The sequence below is a fragment of the Antechinus flavipes genome, chromosome 1, assembly GCF_016432865.1.
Source record: "Antechinus flavipes isolate AdamAnt ecotype Samford, QLD, Australia chromosome 1, AdamAnt_v2, whole genome shotgun sequence".
In the NCBI taxonomy this organism is placed as follows: domain Eukaryota; kingdom Metazoa; phylum Chordata; class Mammalia; order Dasyuromorphia; family Dasyuridae; genus Antechinus; species Antechinus flavipes.
The window spans coordinates 126,709,162-126,727,289 of record NC_067398.1 but is presented as its reverse complement, the minus strand read 5'-3'; the positions used below and the strand labels follow the sequence as shown (position 1 = coordinate 126,727,289).

At 35.7% G+C, this 18,128-nt stretch overlaps 1 protein-coding gene across 1 annotated transcript in view; it reads left to right on the top strand.

Annotated features, from left to right (window-relative positions):
* The window catches only part of OXCT1 (3-oxoacid CoA-transferase 1), a 177,540-nt gene that overhangs the window by 16,415 nt on the left and 142,997 nt on the right, over positions 1-18,128 (top strand). The window contains exons 4-6 of the mRNA XM_051990357.1: positions 2,189-2,324; positions 11,763-11,912; positions 16,695-16,801. Coding sequence (XP_051846317.1) covers positions 2,189-2,324; positions 11,763-11,912; positions 16,695-16,801 — 393 coding nt within the window. The remainder of the gene's footprint in view (positions 1-2,188; positions 2,325-11,762; positions 11,913-16,694; positions 16,802-18,128) is intronic.

The window sequence follows — 18,128 nt, the reverse complement described above, 5'->3', positions numbered from 1 at the left end:
TTAGATCCTTTAGACTTATGTCCTCAACTGCCAGGCAGACATTTACTAGATGGCCAGTAGGAGGGGCAATCCCAGCTTTCCAGACTTATTATTCCTTTTGAGAAATTTTCCCTTCTACTTCTGACACCCTGGCAATGCTGTCCCTATGTTAACATTTAGAGCTATTTGTTTGCATTGATGCACTTAAATTAAGAGTTCATGTTAGCATCTTTGCAGGGACCTGTGAATACTAAATCCATCTTTTTTTCTTAGTTTTCATCCTTTTCAGTATCTGCCACAGTTGGTGCTGAACATTTTCTTTTAAAAACTGTTTTCTTTTAAATGGCATGATATTGTCTTCTAGTTTTCATCTTATTTTTTGGATTCCTTCTTCTCTTGCTTACTTGGCTTCTCTTCTATCTTCTATCTTCTATCTTGAGTAGGACCATTTCTTAAAAACAATTTTTTATTTTCAAAATAACATACAAAGAGGGTTTTCAATATACACTCTTGTAAAACCTTGTGTTCCAAAATTTTCTCCCTCCTTTCCCCTTTCTCCCTCCCCTAGACAGCAAGTAATCCAATGTAGGTTAAACATATGCAATTTTTCTAAACATATTTCCACATTTTTCATGCTGCACAAGAAAAATCAGATAAAAAAGAATTGATTGAATTCTTTTTTAATTGAATGAGACTGAAAAATGAAGTGAGATTGAAAAAACAAACAACCAACAAAAAAAGTGAAAATACTATGTTGTGATAGTAGGGATATTTTTCAAGACCATTCTTGTGATGTTTCTTTCATTTTTATTATTTAACATTTATTTTGTTGTTTCCCTGGTACTCCTTTGACTTGTTTTCAGCTCATATAAAGCTTTCCATGTTTCCTTCAATTATATGTTTACTGATTCTTGTGGTACAATTCCATTATGTTTACGTGCCACATCAGATTGAGGTTTTTAAAATTTATCCTATTTATAGTTCATTGATTTTGTCTCACAATTGTCAAGTCATGGTTCTTTGACTCTGAATTTTATTCAGAAATTCAGCTGGCCTATGAGGAGTTAAGTTTAGAAATCCAGTTCTGCTAATTACTGTTCTATTCTTGCCACAAGGAAATCTGCTATTCTTGCAAGATGTAGGTGATGTCGGGAGTCTGATCGAGTATCTTTCCTTCAAGGATTCTGGTTTTCTATCCAAAGAAGTCTTGTCCACTATTTCTAACCTTGTTAGTAAGACTTTAACAATGAATGTTTCTTACTCATAGGAGAGAAGGAAGGAGTTGTGCTAACTTCTTATTCTCAATTTCCAACCAATGACATTGTCCTCCCTGCCTTAGCTATCAATGCTAGTGATGTCATCATTCATGAAGTTGAGTTCTTTTAGCCAATCATAACTTATAACTCATTCCCCACTTATAAACTCCAGTTCTTTGTTTTGTACTCCCCAAAATTTTTAAAGGGAGCTGTCCCCCTCATGTGGCCCCTTTTTTGTGGTAATGCTTGTTCAGATTCCATTTGGGGTTTTCTTGGCAAACATTCTGGAGTGGTTCGCCATTTTTAAATGGAAATGCTTCCTATTTCTTATTCTTTTGTTCTTTAGCTATCTTCATAAAATATAAACTAAGATACACTATGTATTTTGTTGAAAATAAAATAAAAATAAAAGCATTTTTCAGTCATTTTCAGTCATGGTTAGCTCTTTGGGACCCCATTGGCAGTTTTCTTGCCAAAAATACTGGAATAGTTTGCTGGTTCCTTCTGCAACTCATTTTGTAGGGGAGGCATACAGTTCATTGGCTTTCCCAGGATCACACAAATAATATGAGTCTGAGGCTTGATTTTGAACTCGAATCTTTCTGATTCCAGGCTTGGTATTCTATCTATTTCATCTTTTAGTTGCCCTAAAAAAATTGTTGTTTGTTCTTCGTTCTCCAAGAAGACCCTGACATTAGCGAGGTGATGCCATGACATAAAAGTGAATTGGATTTGAGTGAGGAAGGGCTGGGCAAGGTCACCTGCCTCCTTCCTCCTCCTCCCCCCAGAGCCATCTGGCTCCAGTGGCAAGATGGACGATTGGAGATGGTCCTGGATGAAATAAAGTAATCCTGGTCCTTTTCCTTTTGATAGGACTCGCTGTCAAAAATTCTTGTGATTTACAAATAATTACAGATCTATGGGTCTAAAACTTGCCTGTCTTGTCTTTTTAGTGTTGAAGACTTTGGCTTGGGTCTTTTACTTAAGTCCAAGCAGATAAAACGTATGATTTCCTCTTATGTGGGAGAAAATGCAGAATTTGAACGGCAATACCTAGCTGGTGAATTGGAAGTAGAGCTTACACCACAGGTAAGATGCTTTCTTTGGGTCATGAAATCAATATCATCTGTAATACTGATTTATTTAAATATTGGTGTTTTATCTATCCTTTTTTTTTTTTTTTTTTTTTTTTTTTTTTGCGTGTGAGAAAATGTCATTTTGTCAAATTAAGATGAGGAGAGGGCCTGGAAGCCAGAAAGATTTGGATTCAAGTCCTGACAGATGTTGCCTTTGTGGCTTAGGCAAGTCATCCTCTAAATAACTCTTTTAAGACTAAGCTGTAGAATTGGTGCCGACCTATATGGGCAGAGAGAGATTTTTAGTTTGGGAGTTCTCTCTGTGAGTGAAATCATAGGTCTAGTTGCTGTCCCCTTTGTTTAAAAAAACACAAATTTAGGAAGATAATGCCAATTTATAATTTCATCCCTCTTAGTTTATTTTATATGTCATATTTTGTTGTCTGTCATATGCTAGACACTTTGACAAGCTGCCACAATGTTGAAAGATTATTTTAAAAGGAAGTTAAGAAGATATTTTTAAGTAAATTATTTTACTATGTAGTTAAACAATTTGCTGCTATTTTCCCACATGGTTCAAATATTTGTTATAGTTTAGGGTAAATTTTATAGCATGCAGATATGGAGGTATTTGAATGCATTTATCCACTAGTCCTTTGGCTTTCATTCTGGGGACCTTGCAGACTGTATTGATACATGTTGGATAAAAACAGTCTACATAGTCTTTACTCAGTTGGCAGTGAATGTCTGTGGCAGAAACATCTTTTTTAACATTAAAAAAAGAAACATAACATTCGCATTTTTTTCTCTGGGAATTATATATTTGGGAGAGTAACTATTTTTGCCTAAGGATATACCAGCTTACAAATAGCTGCAGCTGGCCTATTTTATGGTGTTGTCAAATATGCTTTACAAAATATTGTATTACTAACAGAGTCATCATACTCTGCAGAGATTTCCTTTCTAACAGCCCCAGCCCTCCAACTTGTATTCAGTCCATATACATTTATTCAGTGCCTGTTTTGTAGAACTGTGGTTACAAAAAATGGCAAAAGGCAGTCCCTGTTCTCAAGCACTTACAGTCTATTGCAGAGACAGCTAATTCAGCCAGCCTTATGGTGGTAAAGTCATTTTTGAATAAGTTTTATTTATTCTACTCTGTCCTCCCCCTTATACTGGTGGGATGTACACATTTTCTTTTCTCATTATCTTTAGGCTGGACCTAAATGTTTCTTTTTTCAATCTTATGTTCTATATACATTGGTCTTACTTATTGGTCTTCTGTAGAATCAGCCCTTTGAATAGTATTGGCACTGATAAGTGTTTTATATAACTTTATAATTATTTAAGTTTTTCTCAAAGTTTTCTCAAAGTTCTCAGAGAAATTCATATAATAATCTACTCAAGTGATTACATCACTGATTCTGTTCAAATAGAGATCCTGCTTGGCCTGATGCTCTCCTTGGGATCTGAGTGTGCACCTCATGTTGTTTCATGTTCATTCATGATGGTGAAATTCTCTTTCAGACTCTGTATTAGTTACAAAATTTGCCTAACCACAAGCTTAGGAGCTTTTGTCTCTGTTGTCCAGTAGGGACAAGGAAGAAAAGGACAGAGGAAAAGAAGGTAAACTAGGAAGGAAGAAGGGAAAGAAAAAATGAATAGGAATTTATTAAACTCTATTATGCATCAGATGCTGCTGGGCTACTTAATTATGTGCCACACTTTATAAATATTATTCTTTTCTACTTTATAACAACCTTGCTATTATTATTATTTCATTTTACAATTGAAGAAACTGAGACAGAGATGATGTGACTTGCCCCAAATCACACAATGTTTGAGACTAAATTTGAATTCAGATTTTCCTAACTCAAGGTACAGGGTTCTAGCCACTTAACTGTACTACTTAACTCAGGAAGAAAAAAAATGCTACCTGGTTAACTTGTTCAAGTTATTTAGCTTTATTGAGTCCCACTTTCTTCATCTCTAAAATAAGGGATTGGATGAAGATAGCCCCGAAAGTCTTTCTAGTTCTAAGTTTCTGATCTTGTGAATTGAAATACTACTGGTTGTTAAATCATTTTAATCATATTCAACTCTTCATGATCCTACTTTGGAGTTTCCTTGGCAGAGATAATAGAGTGGTTTTCCATTTCCTTTTCTCTTTTCCTTCAGTTCATTTTATAGATGGTGAAACTGAGAACAAAAAGGACAGACTGACTTTCCCAGGGTCACACAGTTATTAAGTTGAACCCATGAAGATGTGTCTTCCTGATTCCAAACCCAGTGCTTTGTGCACTGCACCACCTACTTGCCCCAGTGTACCCATAGAAATTGTCAGTTTGAAACAAAGCATGCTAAAGAAAAGAAGATATAAAAAGAAATTTTGATTTTTCATGTTGTTAAATAATTTAAAATATTATTATTATTATTTGCTGACGCAATTGGGGTTAAGTGACTTGCCCAGAGTCATACAAAATTATTTCTTTATATAAATTTGAAGACAGAGAAGCAGTTTGGGATAGTGGCTACAGAGCTGGCTTTGGAGTCAGAACGAATTAGCTTCAGAATGTCCTACCTCTTGATACCCACTGGTAGTTTGACTTTGGAAAAATCATTGAATGTGTCTCTCGAAGATGAAAAGCAATTACCTATTTGAGGTTTCCTTTTCCATTTCCTTTTACAGATAAGGATCTTAGGCAAACAGGTTTAAGACACTTGTCCAAGATAATACAGCTAGTCTGAGGCCAGCTTTGAATTCAGGAAGAGCACTAACAAAAAATGTATCAACACTTTTGAGATTCTCTGTTGCTATGTAACTCAGGGAGAATACATTAATGAATTTATATGTCTGGGCAAAAAAATAATAAAGCCTTGGCTACAGTGAATACTGAGGGGGAATACATTAATGAATTTTTTTTTACAAAAAAAAAAAAAAAAAAAAAGCCTTGGCTATCATGCATATTAACAGCTTAAACTGACCCTAGTTGAAGGTATTCACTTTAGCTCTTAGGTTAATGGGATGGGATGGAATCATCTTTGTGGTGTTTTTTATTTCAGGAGTGCCAAAGCCTCCTGGCCACAAACTGAGTCCCCAGCTTTGGGGACTGAAATTCCTGGTATAACTTGTTGTTCTGGGCTAAAGACTTGAATTCACCCATTAAGTGCAAAAGCCCATTAGGGCTAACATCCTACCCTGTTCTTAATTCTAAATGTATTCTTGGAAACATTCTAATCAGATGAGATGGCAAGTCTTAAGAATAGAACTGCAATGGTAGCCATATGACAAATATTTTTGATGTAGAGAAAGGAGTCAGGGAACATTCAGAATGCAGGGAATTGTCCTAAAGATTATTGTCCTGTGTCAAGAATCCTGAGGAAAATCTGGAAGGGAAAAGCAGATTAGCAACTAGTAGTGAAGTTGCAGTGGCTCTTATGTTGGGATTCATGAACCTGAATTTAAAACTTGTGAGAACTATTTTAATATATATGGTGTCTTTGGGAATACCTAAGTATATTTTATGCATTTAAAATTATTACTCAGAAAAAGGGGTTCACAGTTTTACCACATTCCACCAAAAAATGGTTAAGGACTCTTGGTACAGATTTTGAATGCTTGAATTTCAAGGCATTTGACAGTCTCCTATGATATCATTGTGGTCTATATGGTTACTCTCCCTCGTGTTTGAAGAAAACCAAAATGACATCGCTACCACGAGCACAAATTGTCTGAATGAACATTTGGGAGAGAGATGTCTTTAATTTGTGCATTCCACACTTTTTTTTGAGTTATTGCAATTTTGCTCCACTCAAAGAGCATACTGCCTTTTTTGAGGATATGACATGATGGGTGGTCCTAGGCCAGACTTCCCTATTTCTCAATCACTTTCAGAGTTCTTCACAGAGGCCTTGAGAGTGTCTTTATATCACATCTTTAGACTGCCATGTGGGCATTTGTCTTGCAAATTCTCGTAAAATAGTCTTAAACTGAGTCTTTTGACATTTGAACAATGTGGCTAGTAGAGTTTTAAATGTTCATCTAGAAAAGATCTATCTTATCTTGCCAGGTGATCTTCAGAATCTACCTAAGATGATGAGAGTTGAATGACTGAGCCAAAAGGCTCTCATTAGTGAATTAGGGCTATCCTGAAGGGAGATCTCTTTAATATTTTTTTTACTAGTGATCTAGATGTAGACAAAGATTAATCTTTATCCATTTTGCATGAAGACAGACACTGTAAAAAAAAGGTCTCAAGTAGGCTACAAATATAAGACTAATTAAAATAAGATATTTATAAAGTGCTTTGAAAATCTTGAAGCAATATAATAATATAAGCTATTGTTATTATAATGTGGAAGTTAGCAGGTAAATATCAATTCCTATGCTTGGTTTGAAAAAAATAATCAGTTACATAACTATAGAGTGTCTCAAAAATAATATTAGCACTCTTAATTAGCTCTCTTAATAATTAGCACTCTTCCTGACTTCCAAGCTGGCCTCAGACAAACCTGTATGATCTGGGACAAATTCCTTAACCCTGTTTGCCTCAGTTCCTCATCATCCTGGTTGAGAGAGCTGAAGATTAGGCCATAGAAAGAGTGACCGAAGGAACTGAGGATATTTAGTGTGATGAAGACTTAGTGAAAACATAATAGATTATGTGTGTGTGTGTGTGTGTGTGTGTGTGTGTGTGTTTATATTTTAAGAAATTAGTATCTCTCAATACATTATTGTATATAGGATACATTACTGAAAGGAAGTCTCTACCAGAGTTAACTACATTATATGTAATTTTATATATGTATATGCATGTGTGCATATACACATGTATTATATCACATAATTTATAGATAGATACATTTACATATAATTTACATGTATGCATATGCCTATATAACCTATCATTTAATGTATCAAATAGATAAATATGTACTATAATATATAAAATATAAAACATAAATTGAATATTTATATAAAATGTAACAAATATGTAAATTTAAGTTAAATATATTTATGTTGTGTAATATAAAATATATAAACATTTATATATTTAATATAAAAATTGGTTGCTTAGCATTTTGGACATATTGTATAATTCATGCTTAATATGTTAAATGTAAATAGCAATTATTTCTGCTTTGGCCAGAAATCCAGAGAGTCTTACCTACCAAATTTATTTATTTAGTGTTTTTTTTGGGGGGGTGAGGGTGGGGAGTGGCTAGGTAAAAGAGAAAATTCTTTGCCTCAATTGCTAACTAGCCTTATTCACTGACTGGGTGTGGTCTCAGTCAGGCTGAGACCAGTTGAAGACCCTAGCTTAATATATATAATTATATATATATATATATAAACATTTGTTATATAATGTACATAATAATGAATAGGCATGTGATATTATTTAATACATTGCATGTAGTGTGCAATCTTATAGACATAGTTATTATTTATATTAAATATATAAATTTTCAATATAAAATTCATGCAATCTATGTATCTATTGATAAGACGTATGTGTGTGATATGTTTGTGTATGGCAACTAGGTGATTTTCAGTAGATTAGAGCCCACAGGCTTTTAGTTAGAAAGACCCAAGTAGCCTCAGACTTCAGACCTGAGTTGTGTGAACCTGATTACCTAATCTCTCTTTACCTTAATCCAGTGGAGAAGGAAAATGGCCAAACACTATGGTAATTTTGCCAAGAAAACCCCATGGATTGGTACATTTTGGTCCATGGGTCACAAAGAATCAGTTGGACCTGACTAAACAACACAGAAGAAATATAAGACTTTGTGTTTGTGGGTCAGGTAAGCAGGATTAGAGCTGGGAAATGGAATTTGCTGAGATCCAAATTTCAGTTTTAAAGGAAAGAGAATGTACTGTTAACTAGAGCTGCCCCAGAGTGCATTAGGTTCCTGCAGCAAGTTCCTTCTTACTAATGGGTCTTGGCCCAGGACCAAGATTGGACCTAAGACTTAGGGTTCAGATTGGTTTGGGTTTAAGGCCTCATTCTTTTAATTTTTTAAAATTTTAATAGCTTTTTATTTACAAGTTATATGCATGGGTAATTTTACAGCATTGACAATTGCCAAACTTTTTGTTCCAATTTTTCCCCTCTTTCCCCCTCCCCCCCTCCCCTAGATGGCAGGATGACCAATATATGTTAAATATGTTAAAGTATAAATTAAATACAAAATAAGTATATATGTCCAAACTGTTATTTTGCTGTACAAAAATTATCGGACTCTGAAATGTTGTACAATTAGCCTGTGAAGGAAATAAAAAATGCAGGTGGGCAAAAATATAGGGATTGGGAATTCATTGTAATGGTTCTTAGTCATTTCCCAGAGTTCTTTCGCTGGGTGTAGCTGGTTCAGTTCATTCCTGCTCCATTGGAACTGATTTGGTTCATCTCATTGCTAAAGATGGCCAAGTCCATTAGAATTGATTATCATAAAGTATTGTTATTGATGTATTTAATGATCTCCTGGTCCTGCTCATTTCACCATCAGTTCATGTAAGTCTCTCCAGGCCTTTCTGAAATCATCCTGGTGGTCATTTCTCACCAAACAATAATATTCATAATATTCATATACCACAATTTATCCAGCCATTCTCCAATTGATGGGCATCTACTCAGTTATTAGTTTCTGGTCACTACAAAGAGATCTGCCACAAACATTCTTGCACATGTGGGTCCCTTTTCCTTCTTTAGTATCTCTTTGGGGTATAAGCCCAGTAGAAACGCTGCTGGATCAAAGAGTATGCACAGTTTGATAACTTTTTGAGCATAGTTCCAAATTGCTCTCCAGAATAGCTGGATGTGTTCACAATTCCAACAATGCATCAGTGACCCAATTTTCCCACATCCCCTCCAACATTCTGCATTATCTTTCCTTGTCATTCTAGCTAGTCTGAGAGGTGTGTAGTGATATCTCAGAGTTGTCTTAATTTGCATTTCTCTGATTAATAATAATTTGGAGCATCTTTTCATATGGCTAGAAATAGTTTCAATTTCTTTGTCTGAGAATTGTCTGTTCATATCCTTTGACCATTTATCAGTTGGAAAATGGCTTGATTTCTTATAAATTAGAGTTAATTCTCTACATATTTTGGAAAAAGGCCTCATTCTTAAGAAAGAAATCTAGCCAGTAAATCCCAAGATATCTTGGAGGGGAGGGTTCAGAGGTGTAAAAAAGAAAAAAAGTGCTTTTAAGAGCATCTGTAGGTAACAATATGATCCCAGATCTGGATGAAGGAAGTCTTCCAACTGAACAATTCCAGACCAGCTTTACTCACAGAAGTTGTTATTTGTCCTTCCTTCTTGAAGAGAACCATGAAGTCAGGGAGGTGATAACATGACATGCAAATGAATTGGATTTGAGAGATTGTGCAAGGTCCCCCACCTCATTTTTTCCTCCAGAATCATCTGGGTCCAGCCCCAAGATATAGATAAGGATGACTGTAGATGAAATGGTTATCATATGCTTACAGATGCTCTTTAAAGCATTTTTTTCTTTTTCTTTTGCATCTCTGAACCCTTCCAAAATACCTCAGGGCTTAAATTTCTTTGTGAAGAACCAGGCCTAAACCAAAATCAGTCTGTTTCTCATTGGCTACCAATAGGTCCTTAGGCCAAGCCTATTTGGTCATTGTTTGAGTCCTGAATGACTCAGAATGAATGTAAATGTCAGTCATTTCTGCTTTGGCTAGAAAGCCTGAGGGCCTTCCCCTTCCAGATTCATTCATTCATTTATTTATTCATTCATTTACATATTTTTTTTTTTGGCAAGATGAAAGAGGAGATTTTTTTGCCTTAATTGCTACCTAGCCTAAATCACTGAATGGGTGTAACCTCAGTCAAACTGAGACCTGTTAAAAATCTTAGCTTTAAGAGACCTCCTACTGGTTCAGGGCCATCTCTAGTTGTTCTGACCTGTATCTGGCCACTGGACCCAGATAGCTATGGAGAATAACCTTGCCCAGCTCTTCCTCACTTCAATCCCAATTCACTTGATCATCATGGCATCACTTCCCTGATGTCATGGTCCTCTTGGAGAGTGATGGACAAACACCACATCATTCTTACTATATTCAGGTCTGTAATTGGAGGCTGGAATGTTGTTTATATCCTATGGGGAAGGACCTTGTGAGTACTTACTTGCCTGGAAGGGAGAGCAGCTCAGCCTGGGAAGCTTTGAAAGGCAACTATTTACTAGTTTTTGCCTACAGAAACAGAGATCTTCTACACTGGCTCTGTACCTGTCTCCTGACGGGGCAACTAGGTGGCCCAGCAAACGGTCCTGGCCTGAGTTCAAATTCAGCTTCACATACTTAATAAGCAGTGTGACTTTGGAAAGTCACTTTACCTTTGTCTCAATTTACTCATCTTTAAAATGGGATAATAATAGTAATACCTATCGTCCAAGCTTCTTGAGAGTATAAAATAAGGTAATATTTGTAAGCCACTTTTAAAAAAAAGTTCAAGTGCTATATAAATATGAATTGTTATTTCTACTGCTGCTGCCTTCATTGCTACTATAATCATTAATATGAATACTACTACTTCTGCCACTCCCATTACTGCTACTACTACTACCACTACCACCACCACTCCTGTTACTAGCACTACTACTATTATGTTACCACTACTACCACCACCAACACCACTGCCACTATCACTACTATCCAGGTGCAGTGAATTGTAGTCATACCAATTTTAAAATTTTAATTCATTTATAGTCATGCCAGTGTCAAAGCATCCATGCAAATAGCATTTTATTTGCATAAGTACTACTTTTTTCTTAAATTTCTGGTATAGAACATAAATATATAGTATAAATATTCAAAACACATATTCATTTTAAATGAAATCTAATTGTTTTGGTACTTCATGTTGTTAGTCTGTTATTTTCAAAATAGACATATTACAGATATAATTTAAATGGAAACTAATTGTTTTGATACTTCATGTTATTGATTTGGTTTTAAAATATAGATGATTTATGCTGTGTCTTTGGAGCACAGAGTGAAATATAGATTTGCTAATTATCTATTTAACATTTTCAGTATAGGGAAATAAATCAGAGTTCAAATCCAAAGTATGTGTATGTATGCACACACACACACACACATACATATATATATACACACACACGTGTGTATGTGTGTGTGTGTATTTATATATAAAACACAGATAGGTACTAAGTGTAGATTAAGAATAGAGAGATTGTTGCTAGTGGAATAGAAATTTTTCCTTTTATTTTTAATTTCTGTACATTCAAAACATCTTAAATGCTTTTAAAGCAAGTTATTGTTCAACAATTTTATGTTAGCAAGGTTAGGGAAGGCAAAGTTTGACTGTATGTATAATTGTATAAATAAAGCAAACTCTATAGAAGAGTGCTTAGTTAAGAGTGCCTAATGCCTCATGATTGTTCTGACCTACAGGGAACACTTGCAGAGCGGATTCGTGCAGGGGGCGCTGGAGTTCCTGCCTTTTTCACCAGTACAGGGTATGGAACATTGGTACAAGAAGGAGGATCACCCATCAAATACAACAAGGATGGAAGCATTGCTATTGCTAGTCAGCCAAAAGAGGTAAGAGGAGCTCTAGTCCAAAAAAACATGTATGATCCAATTTACCTTAGATATTTCCTAGGCTGATACATAGGATAAAAGATCTGCAATATTATATATTATTTGTAGCATAAGAAGCAAAGTATGTATGCTAGGTAAAAAAAGAATAACATTACAAATCTGGTAAAATTTCTAGCTAAAACCAGTATCAAGTGTGAATTTTTATGTGTTCATGATTTACTGATAATATCACTGACTGACTTTCCAGTGATCTCTGTTCTAAAAAAGACAGAAAAAATATTTAGTAGGGAAGCTGCTGATAAAAATTTGAATTTAAAGGGTTGTAAGACTTGGATTTAAATCTCAGCCCTTCCATCTCCAGGCTTTGTTGTTTTGGATAAGACACTTCAGTGCTCTCAGTTTTCTCAATTATAAAATAGAATTTATATTGTAGCACTCACTTCATAGTGATGTTGGAAGGAGCAAGTTAGAACATATGGAAAGCTGTATAAATGTCAACTATTATTATTTAGAAACTAGGATATATTAATATGAAATAGAATGTTCCTAACCTTTTCCAATGTGCCAATTTCAATGAAGTCAATTTTGTTATTAATCAATAAGTCTTTATTACTTGCCTACTCTATGATGATACTTTATTGATGCTGAACAAGTTCATGTTAGGATGTGGATAAATGATTATGTTTATATTTGAGAGTAGAAGAGAAAGACATTGTAATAATTAATAAGCATTTATTGTTTACCATGAACCATTTGAGTTATATTAATTGCAAGATATTTTGTTGTATATTTGTGTCTGACTCTCCATGATCCTATTTGAGGTTTTCTTGGCAAAAATACAGTAGTGCTTTATCATTTCCTTTTCCACCTCATTTTATTGATGAGGAAACTGAGGCCGACAGGAAGAAGGGACTTGCTCAGGCTCACCAAGCTCATGAAGATGTATCTTCCTGACTCTAGGTGGGGTATTCTATCCACGGTGCCACTGAGCTGCGAGGGGCACAAGGACCAAAAAAGAGCCAAAGAGCCTTGCATATCTTAGGAAAAATATGTACAAATAATAACAATAATAATAGCTAGCTTTCATATAGTACTTTAAGGTTTGCAAAGAACTATGGTCATCTCATTTTATCATAAATATACATGTAAATATATTTAATTATGCTACCATATATTAAATATTATATATTTATATGTATGTGCATATAGTCCTTTGTAAACCTTAAGCCCCAAGAGAGCGTGTAAAATAATGGCTCTTGAAAATGGAAACATCTGGTTTCAAATGTCATCTTAGACACTTACTAGCTATGTGATCCTAGACAAATCATTTAACCTCAATTCCCTTAGTTTCCTTAAGTATAAAATCAAATTATTATAGCCCCTACCTTAAAGGTTGTTGGGAGGATCAAATGAGATCACATTTGTAAAATGAATAGTACATTGCCTGGCACATGGTAAATGCTATATAAATGCTTGTTCACTTCCTTTTCCTTCTCATTTGAAAATTCAGAAAGTTGGATTCAGCCTCTAGGGTCCTTTCTAACTGTAAACCTATATTCTTATGACCATAAAAAATATTCAAGTGTATATTTATTTAAGATAAACAGGATTATTTATTTAAGTTTATATCAAGGTTCTCCATTTCTGTTATTTTTCCCTGTCTTTAAATTTTTGAGAATCTGCAGAGAGAAAATTGATGGTTTATTTATAGGTTTAGATTCAGCCACATCTCCTGTACCTTCTTTATCCAGATGTCCTTTTCCTTTGATTTCTTGTTCCTCTCTTGTTCATGAGGATTTCCATTCTCATCCTCAAAAGTAGAAGGATTGAAAAAAAGAGAACCAAGTGATCAGACTTGTACTGTGTAATTGAACCTTAACCCTTATTGTTATCCAGGAGCCTCCTTCCCCCTGGTCCTTTTTCAGGCCTTCCTTTCCTCAACCCTACTGGTGAAGCAACAGAAACCACAAAACAGGCTGAGATCAGGAGAGGTAGTCAGAGGAGTTTGGGATATGGAGAGTCTAGGATTTTACTGGAAACTAGGAGAGCTGGACTAAAAAGTGAAGTACCATAGACTGATTACATTATACATTATATTTTAGTGAATACAAAAGACTACTTTGCAGACATCTGAGAAGTGCTTTGTTACTTTTATTTCTTTTCCTTTCATTGTTTTCAATGGAGATTTTTCTCCCCATCCTCTAAACCTCAATAACCTGACTAAAAAGCCAACTCTTAGGAGACTTTAAAAAAACTAGTGAACACACATTAATTTTATTTATGAGTGTGTATACACACATGCACACACACTCCCTCACTCCCTCTGTACTGAGGAGATACAGGCAGGGGTGAAAGACAAGAACCCATTCTCAGAGGGCTTGGAGTTCTGTCCTTGCTTCAAGGATGGGGGATTCTATAGTGGGCCAAGGAAGAAGAGAAAGTCTGGTTTGAATCCAGAACTAGAAAAGGAAGCCAGTGATCCTATCCCTATATCTCTTGGAAGAAAAATAATAAGGCATGTGTCTAGTGGGCTGATTCTGGCAGAAGATTCTGGGCTCTCCCAGAAGCCGTAGCTGGAAGAGGAAAGAAAGACTCTTGATTCACAAACATACTTTTCTTCCAAACTGTTTAACCAGAGGAATCATCTTGCCCTTCCTTCCCTCTCTCCCTCCCTCTCTCTCTCCCTCCCTCCCTCTCTTCCTCCCTTTTTTCCTTTCTTCCTTCCTTCCTCCTTCCTTCCTCCCTCCCTCCCTCCCTCTCTCCTTCCCTCCCTCTCTCCCTCCCTCCCTTTTTTCTTCCTCCCTTCTTTCCTTCCTCCCTCTCTCCTTCCCTCCCTCTCTCCCTCCCTTCTTCCCTCTCTCCCTTCCTTCCTTCCTTCTTCCCTCCCTCTCTCCTTCCCTCCCTTTCTCTCTCCCTTCCTCTCTCCCTTCCTTCCTTCCTTCCTTCCTTCCTTCCTTCCTTCCTTCCTTCCTTCCTTCCTTCCTTCCTTCCTTCCTTCCTTCCTTCTTGCCTTCCTTCCTGCCTTCCTTCCTGCCTTCCTTCCTGCCTTCCTTCCTGCCTTCCCTCCTTCTTACACAGTCCTCCCTTCCTGACAATCTTAATCCTATCCCAGCCAAGCTGCCTTTGTCCCTCATTCTTACCGCCAAACTCTGTCTCCTTTGGTTATTGCAGGAGCCCCTACCAAATTGGGGAAGCTTGGACTCATTTCCCCATAGAAATGGCATTACCATGGATAGCTTCTTTATTTGGACAAATTACTTACACATCTTGGCCTCAGTTTACTTTTATTTAAAATGGGGTAAGCTCAGCATTTAAACCAGTATTGTTGTGAGACCCAAATGACTTGTAAAAATTCCTTGAAAGACCAAGGGGAGACAATGGAAAGAGTGCTCATCCTGTAGTCAGGGGGAGCTGAGTTCAAATCTAGTTTTAGACACTTACTAAGTCTTACCCTAGGCACAGACAAATCATTTCACCTATTTGCCTCAGTTTCCTCATCTATAAAATGGGGATCATAATACCACCTACCTCCTGGGATTTTTATGAGGATTAAGTGAGATAATAATCATAAAACACTTATTTAGCAGAGTGCCTGGTATGTAGTAAATGTTACATGAATGTTAGTTTCTATTATTTTTATTATTATGTGAATGCTGTTATTATTTTAGGTGTGGGACTGTTATGAACTAGCCTGAAAACCTAAATCATTTTTTTGCAACATTGCTTCAGTAGGAAAAGATTATGCAATGGAGTTGAGGAAGAAATTCTGGATTAGGACTAAGGTGATCTGAATTCTAAAACCTGGCAAGTCTCTCAATGCCTCTGTAAAATATCAATAATAAAAAACTTAGAATATCAATAATAGCCACCATTTGTATATCACTTACAATGTGCCAGCCACTATGCAAAATGGTTTACAATTATCTCACTTGATTCTCATAACAACTCTGGGAGGTAAGTATTATTATTATTATCCCCATTTTATAAATGAAGAAATTGAAGCAAACACATATTCCATGGCTTTACCCCGGTAACAGATTTAATAAGTGTCTGGGAGAAGATTTAAACTCAGATCTTCTTGGTATGCTATCCACTCTCCCATCTAGCTTCCTCACGTTACTCATCTGTAAAATGAGAGGTTTCATAATAATAACAGCTGGTATTTCTATAGTACTTTACGATTTGCAAAACAAACACTTTACATGTAAGGTGATCTTTAAGGTTCCCTCTAATCCTAAATCTATACAGTTGGGAAAAAAGTTCCAAACAACCATCTTACTGTGGATTATGAAAATATAATCTTTATTTGGGGTTCTTTACGATGATCTCTCATCTTCTAAGTATTTCAAAGCACAAGAAGATTTGTTATTTGTCACAGAATGGTTCTCTTCTGTTCTGAACGTTCAGAATGGTTTCCAGCAAAAAAGCTATTTTTATGAACCCTGCCAACCAGGAAATTAAGTTGGTCCAGTTTAGTTCTCAAAAGGTATTCTGAACTCTGTCCACTAGGTGGTAGAGTTGGAATAAGAATAGACCCTTGCTGGGAAAACAGTTTTATTCCTTTAAGTGATAAAGCAAGAAGATGGAGTCAGGGAGTTCAAGGCATGAATAATATTTGGTTTTCATTTCTCAGAACTACACCATGAAAGCTAGAGGAGCCTCGTAATTCTAAGTAAGCTTTTAAAATAGATTTCCTTAAAAATAACTAGAAGAAAGCAATTAGATGTTATATGAATTAGGGCAAACCTGATGACTAGCATGCATGTATTTCATTTCTTGCAGGTAAGGGAGTTTAATGGCCATTATTATGTTATGGAGAAAGCCATTACAGGTGATTTTGCCCTGGTAAAAGCCTGGAAAGCAGATCGTTCAGGAAACATCATTTTCAGGTAATATTTGTGAACAGCTGTGGTAGTGGTGGTGATGATGATATGTTTTGGAAGATATTTCTATCATGTACATTTTGATTAGAAATCAAATTCAGATATTTTACTGAGTGGACTTTTTAAAGTTGTGAGGGAACATAGTTCAATTTTCAAATGACTTAGTTATCAAGTCATTGTGCATTTAGGTGTTACATTGGATAGAATACTGGACCTAGAGTTAGGAAGATTTATTTATTCTTTTGAGTTCAAATCAAAGGCATTTATAGATATGTGATCCTGGGCATGTCACTTAACCCTTTTTGCCTCAGTTTCCTCATCTGTAAAATAATCTAGAGAAGGAAATGGCAAATCACTCCAGGGTCTTTGACTAGTAAACCCCAAATAGAGTCATGGAGAATTGAACTGAAAATGATTGAACTACAACAAAAGTTATCAACTAGGTTCTTGTAGAGAGTTCAATAGATAGAAAGCTGGCCTTCAAAGTCAGAGATCTGTGTTTGAATCATTCTTCTAACATACTGACTGTGTGACTCTGTGGGAGAAAGTCATTTTATCTCTCAATGTTCTGGGCAATTCTTTCATGGAGTTCTAGAGGAGAAACCAACTTGTATTGGTAAGAGTTTACTCATCTGAGAATTTCCTGTACTTATCAAATCACAATTCTAATTTCTATCCTTACACTGATTTTTTAATAAATAGTATTTGAACTTCAACAAAACAAAATAAAATTATTCTCTGTTCTCAAAATATATTTAAGACTTCAAGAATCTGTGATTTTGTCTGTTCATATTCCTTTTTGCTGCTGTTAATCACAAATTAATTATGCTTTCACATATGGCCATTATTAATTTCTATTACCTTCAGATTGATGACTGTGGTCAGCCTGGTAATGAATCTCATTAAATTTGCCCATCTGGCCTTTAGGTAGTAAAAAGGCTTATGGTCCTCTCATTGGTCCTGTACTCAGAAAAATCACAGAGTTGTATCAAAGGCTATCTAGTCAGACCCATCTCTGAACAAGACTCACTATTGCAATATAGCTGGAAAAATGCTCATTCGGTCTTAACTAATAGACTATGACTAGTAAAGAGGATCCTACTTGAGGCAATCCATTCCACTCAGCAAAACTTTTTTTTTTTTTTTTAAAGTAAAACTCTTAATAGTTAGGAACTATTGCCCTACTTTGAGCTTAAATTAGTTCTGCCCTTTTGAATCAAGCAGAACAACATAAATCCTTTTGTGTGACAATTCTCCATATATTTGAATATAGTTACCATGACCACTCCCTCCTCTCCTGGTTTTCTCTTCTGTAAGCTAGACATTCCTATCC